The sequence below is a fragment of the Sinocyclocheilus rhinocerous genome, unplaced genomic scaffold (genome assembly GCF_001515625.1).
Source record: "Sinocyclocheilus rhinocerous isolate Xijiao unplaced genomic scaffold, SAMN03320098_v1.1 scaffold700, whole genome shotgun sequence".
Classification (NCBI taxonomy): Eukaryota; Metazoa; Chordata; class Actinopteri; order Cypriniformes; family Cyprinidae; genus Sinocyclocheilus; species Sinocyclocheilus rhinocerous.
Window position 1 is genome coordinate 85725 of NW_015666541.1, and position 6835 is coordinate 92559.

The 6835-nt window shown below is 31.6% G+C and overlaps 1 protein-coding gene across 1 annotated transcript in view; it reads left to right on the top strand.

The window, feature by feature from the left end:
• cntnap3 (contactin associated protein family member 3) overlaps nt 1–6835 on the top strand; it is a gene marked incomplete at its 5' end in the record, with an annotated part of 97137 nt that overhangs the window by 69775 nt on the left and 20527 nt on the right. Inside the window, 1 exon segment of the mRNA XM_016544049.1 lies at nt 5901–6119. Coding sequence (XP_016399535.1) covers nt 5901–6119 — 219 coding nt within the window.

The following is a 6835-nucleotide window of genomic DNA, read 5'->3' on the forward strand; positions in this document are numbered from 1 at the left end:
TTTTTGGAGATATGTTTATATATATATATATATATGATTATGTCTTTATTTTATGCTGGTATTAAAAATTCAATTACAACTATGATTTATTATAACATAATATAATATAAAAATTCATTTATAAAATATAGTAAATATATTTAATAGAAATTATATAAATATTATTAGTATATTATTAGTATCAAAAGAAAAGAAGAAGAATTATGAAATATAGTATAATTTAAATATAACAAAAAATATATAAATATTAATAAAAATATATAGAAATTCTCTAACTGTGTTGAATGTGCTGGAATGTCTTTAGAAAATGTTAGAATGCAAAAATATATATATTAATGGACTTCAAAATAGGTTTCATTTTATTTTATTTTCATTTTGATTTTGGGGTGAAATATGACTCACATATATTCTTGACATGTTTCATGAGATTCACAGCTGTAGAAAAACACTCAAAAGAATCAATATGTGATTATGTAGTGATTGAGTCAAGCATTGAATTGATGAACTGTGTGTGTGTGTGTGTGTGTGTGTGTGTGTTTGTGTTTGCTCATGTTTACATGGGGTTACATACGTGAGTTGAGTATGTCAATATTGCTGGGTATTTGTTGATCCTCCAAATGTTTGCTCATGTTTGCATGGGGTTACATACGTGAGTTGAGTATGTCAATATTGCTGGGTATTTGTTGATCCTCCAAAGGGAGAAATAATCCAGAGAAGCTGTCGGCTGAAAATATGGACATCACAAAATGGTTTTCTCCAGGGAAATTACCGCAGAATAGCTCTTGAACCAATATGTAGCGACGTGCTCTGCTGCTTTGCAGTGAAACCCTCCTCTACATGATCAATTTAAGACATTTGGCCATTTTATTAGCAGTGTTTGCTAAGTCAAGCATCACCATTACTGTAACTCATAGTCATCTGAAGCCCTAAACCAAAGTATTAAAGTCCACCGTGTGTGTTTATGCTCCTAGTATAGCCTATTATAGTTCTGTTACTATTTTGAATTAGCTGTTATTTTTCTATTAGTAATTTTGTTAAAATTCATATTAGGTTTTTTTTATGTCTATGCAGGATTTATTATTCAAATATATTGATTTATTTATATATAGTTGTTCAAATAAACAAATATATGTCTTCATAAAGTATATAGATATTCATAAATATTATAGAAATCATTTTACAAGTTAACTGGAGTAGTAAAAGTAATATATGCATTACGGCAGTGAGAACTCTACAGAGCCCCTAGAGGGCTCTGTACTTTCGCATGCTCACGAGAAACTTTTCACGTGCGCACACGTTTCAATATCTGAATTATGTAAACTATGACCTATTTCCTTTGTCCCTCATTGCAATTTTACGGTGAAGAAAAGAAGATTATGGGTGCACATGACTTAATAAAGACCTATTTGCTCAAAAATGGGCTTTTCTACCTATATCACAGCCTTATGTCCGCTGAGACGGCTGAGAAACCTCGCTGTGAAATGGGCTGATGGCGCAATACAGCTGTGTGTATTGAGCTTTAATTTTGGCTGAAAATGAGGCTGAATCCAGCTCCTTGATCGTTTTTATATAGCGAGACGCTTTTGTCCATATATAGCACTGCTTGCAATAAGCGCTTTTAGAACTGAATGAAGAAACTCAGCATTTCTCCGCAGGCTGCAAAGATGCATTAAATCCAACAAAGTGCTTTAATAAAGGATGTTTTTATCTTGTGAAATAAGAATATTTTAACACATTTACCATACCAATATATATATATATATATATATATATATATTGGTATGGAAAATGTGTTATATTGCCCTGTATTCCAAAATGTGAGCACTTTTTACTGTACCAATCGCTTCTAGACCTCAAAATGCGTTTTGAATGTCAGAATCAGAATCAGAAGGAGCTTTATTGTCAAGGAAGTCGTCTTGGTGACAGGAGCTTCCAGTGCAGAAAGTACAGACATAGTGCAGACATACATATAATTTAAGGTAATAAAATGAAATATAACACTAATAATAAAGAGAAAGAGCTCAATTAACCTCTCATTATATTCTGACGGAGTCGGCGCCTGGCGAGGCTGCTCATGTAGGACGTGAACTCACAGGAAGTTCCTCTCAAAGCACCGGACGAGAATAAACAGTGGCATCTGAGATGTGAGCTGGAAGCGTTCGGTCGAAATGTCATTTACCCGCCATCACATCGATCCAAACCGGCATGACTTTACTTCCTATATAGCAGAAAATGTATACTTTTTTTCTCCATACAGAAAAATACTCAAGACGTGGATTGAGAATATCTTTTAAATTCCAGTTCAGCTCCAGAGTTTGACTTAAGGTTGCAAACAGGATACAGAATTTAAATTTTAATCTAAATGCAAGGAAGTAGAATTCAAATGAATTGAAATTCAAAGAAATTCATATAACTGTAATTTTTAACAAGTTTAAGAAGACAAACGTTGCATGTATAGATAGATAGATAGATAGATAGATAGATAGAAATGTAATTTATTCCTGTGATCAAATCTGTATTTTCAGCACCATTACTCCAATCTTCAGTGTCACATGATCTTCAAAAATCATTCTAATATGCTGATTTGCTGCTCAAGAAACATTTCTGATTATTATCAATATTGAAAACAGTTGTGCTGCTGAATATTTTTGTGGAAACTGTGATACATTTTATTTTTCAGGATTCTTTGATAATAGAAAGTTTAAAAGAACAGCATTTACTTGAAACAGAAATATTTTGTAACATTATGAATGTCTTTACTGTCACTTTTGATCAATTTAATGCATCCTTACTAAATAAAAGTATGAATTTCTTTAGTCATACTGACCCCAAACTTTTTAACGGTAGTTATTATAAATTTGTGTTGTTTTATATATTTGATAATAAAGGAACCATAAGACTCACAGTTTAGTGCGAGAGTCAATACTCCCGTTATTATACTGCCATTAAAACTTGACAAAGTCAGTTCACTTTCCTCATATGAGAAAGAGCTTCATGAACATTCAGCGAAACATCTCCAAAGTCTGTACAACGACATGAATGAGGAATGGATGGCAGAATATTAATTTCAGGCTGAACTATGTGTCTAATAATGAGTGAGATGATGACTGTCATACGCTCACGTCTACATTTCCAAGTGCGTCTTGCAGAAATGACGAGCAGCTCGCAGCACTTCATCAGCAGTTTTCTGTCATTAGAGAAGTGCTTCATGACAGACGCTGCCGATCTTTCATTCAGGAATCCTGCAGATGGAGCGGCGGGAGCCTGAAGATGCGCTGGTTCTTCAACAGATGTGAACACGGAGTAAGAAACTGAGATGTGTGAAGCAGATTTAGGTCTTTTTTTTTTTTTTGTGCATTATTAAGATTATTGGAGTGTGTTTTACAAGAAAACTAGTTCAGCTTCAGTGTTACTTGTCGTTTCTTTGTAATTATTTGTGATATTTACTTGTAATTTCTGAGAGCAAATTGAAGAACATTTATCAGATAAAGTCTGTTCATTCTGTGTGCAGCTCAGAAATCATCACTGTTGTCATGTTTTGGATGGACATTATTTGTCCCTTTTGTATGAATCTCACAAAGACAAACTGTCAATAACATAATAATAATAATAATAATAATGATGATGATGATGATGATGAATGGGAAATTTTGCTTAAAAATATTGTAAAATCAATTTTTTTTACTCAAATACAATAATAGGTAATTTTGTTGAAATATTACAGGAAAAAAATAGAAATTTATGCTTACAAATATTTTTTATTTTCTATTTTTAGATTTTTTTTATTTCAGTGTACTGTCACTTTTGATCAATTTAATGCATCCTTACTAAATAAAAGTATGAATTTCTTTAGTCATACTGACCCCAAACTTTTTAACGGTAGTTATTATAAATTTGTGTTGTTTTATATATTTGATAATAAAGGAACCATAAGACTCACAGTTTAGTGCGAGAGTCAATACTCCCGTTATTATACTGCCATTAAAACTTGACAAAGTCAGTTCACTTTCCTCATATGAGAAAGAGCTTCATGAACATTCAGCGAAACATCTCCAAAGTCTGTACAACGACATGAATGAGGAATGGATGGCAGAATATTAATTTCAGGCTGAACTATGTGTCTAATAATGAGTGAGATGATGACTGTCATACGCTCACGTCTACATTTCCAAGTGCGTCTTGCAGAAATGACGAGCAGCTCGCAGCACTTCATCAGCAGTTTTCTGTCATTAGAGAAGTGCTTCATGACAGACGCTGCCGATCTTTCATTCAGGAATCCTGCAGATGGAGCGGCGGGAGCCTGAAGATGCGCTGGTTCTTCAACAGATGTGAACACGGAGTAAGAAACTGAGATGTGTGAAGCAGATTTAGGTCTTTTTTTTTTTTTTGTGCATTATTAAGATTATTGGAGTGTGTTTTACAAGAAAACTAGTTCAGCTTCAGTGTTACTTGTCGTTTCTTTGTAATTATTTGTGATATTTACTTGTAATTTCTGAGAGCAAATTGAAGAACATTTATCAGATAAAGTCTGTTCATTCTGTGTGCAGCTCAGAAATCATCACTGTTGTCATGTTTTGGATGGACATTATTTGTCCCTTTTGTATGAATCTCACAAAGACAAACTGTCAATAACATAATAATAATAATAATAATAATGATGATGATGATGATGATGAATGGGAAATTTTGCTTAAAAATATTGTAAAATCTATTTTTTTTACTCAAATACAATAATAGGTAATTTTGTTGAAATATTACAGGAAAAAAATAGAAATTTATGCTTACAAATATTTTTTATTTTCTATTTTTAGATTTTTTTAATTTCAGTGTTATTTTAGTATTAATTGTATTTTAATATAGTATTTATCAATATTTTAAATAATCTTTAATTTTTATATTTTCAGTTTTCGTTTTAATTGTAAAGTTTTGGTAAAAGTTTATGTACAAATATTTAATATTTTTTTATTATTTATATTTTTATTTCAGTGTTATTTTAGTATGAATTATATACTATTATAACACTTATTGATATTTTAAATTTGTTTTTACATATATACATTTTTAAATATTTAATATTTTTTATTATTTATATTTTTTGTGTGTTATTTTAGTATTAATTGTATATTAATATAGTATTTATCAATATTTTAAATAAGCTTTTATTTTTATATTTTCAGTTTTCGTTTTAATTGTAAAGTTTTGGTAACATTTTATGTACATATAAACATTTTTAAATATTAAAATTTTTTATTATTTATATTTTTATTTCAGTGTTATTTTAGTATTAATTATATGCTATTATAATACTTATTGATACTTTAAATTTGTTTTTATTGGTGTTATCAGTTTTCACTTTAATTTTAGTTTTAATAATTTTATTATGTGCTTTTGTCTAGATTTTTGTCTAGTGGTGTTACTATGTGGTTGCTGGCCCAATAAAAGTTGCTTAATAAAAAAAGAAAAAGTCTGATCTTCTGAATGAATCAAATGAATGTGGAAGTAGCTCAGATCATTGATGAGTTCATATTGAGTTCATATTTTCCTCTGGTTCCTCAGAAAAATTGTTGAGATCTTAAAGAGGTTTGGTGTGAGATCTCTCTCTCCTGCGGGTTTTTAGCTCTATAGATGATGCTGTTCATCAGCATGATGCTCTTCTCCCATTAAAAACAGCTGAATGTATCTGTCAGATGTTTTATCATTCATCTCATCATCATTAGAAGTTGTTTTTGACGGTCTCCTGGCGTTTTTCTCAAACCATCAAACATCATCTGCCACACAACAGATTTCACTGGAACGCGTCTCATGTCTCATTTCTCCTCAACAATTGCGTCTTATTAACTGGATGCGAACATCAGCCAAATATCAGTCTGAACATCCATCAAACGTGTTTGTGTTTCCAGCTCCGACTCGAGTGCTCTTCTCGTTCGACGTGGGGAACGGTCCTCTGGAGGTGAAGGTGGAGACGCCGGCGGCTCTGAACGACGAGCGCTGGCATCACGTGAGAGCCGAGAGGAACGTGAAGGAGGCCTCGCTGTATGTGGACCATCATCCCGGCGCAGTTCAGAAAGCCCCCGCTGACGGACACATTCATCTGCAGCTCAACAGCCAGCTGTTTGTAGGTAGGAGAACATTTAAATACAGATAAATGAGGTCTGTTCATTCTGTCACATCGCTGCTATCATGCTTTGGACGGCCGTTATTGACCCTTTTGTGTGAATCCCACAAAGACGAACTGTGCAGCTCATATATCACTCCAAAATCAAATATTTACATTTACATTTAGACATTTAGCAGACCCTTTTATCCAAAGCGACTTACAAATGAGGGCAATGGAAGCAATCAAAATCAACAAAAGAGCAATGATATGAAGTTCTATAACAAGTCTCAGTTAGCTTAACACAGTACACGTAGCAAAGTTTTTTTTTTAATCATATAATAAATAAAAAGAAAACACAATAGAAAAAGATTCAAGCTAGTGTTAGAGGCCTTTTTTGCTTTTGGTAATTGTATAATGAATAAAAAGAAAACAAATAGATAGAATACAAAAAGATTAGAGAAGCAAGCGGATATTATTTTATTGAATATAATAGTTTTAATTTAATAGTATTTCTTTTAGTTAACTACAACACTTTTTGTTTTTGCTTGATTATTCTTATTATTATTATTTGCTTATTTTAGGATCATTTATTTATTTATGCATTTTTTGCATTTTTATATTATTTTGATGAATTTAATGGTTTCCGATTTAGTTAACAATAGCAACATTGTTCTATTTAAAATTATGAATATATTCTTTGCATATTTTAGGACCACTAAGATTTTTTTATTTTATATT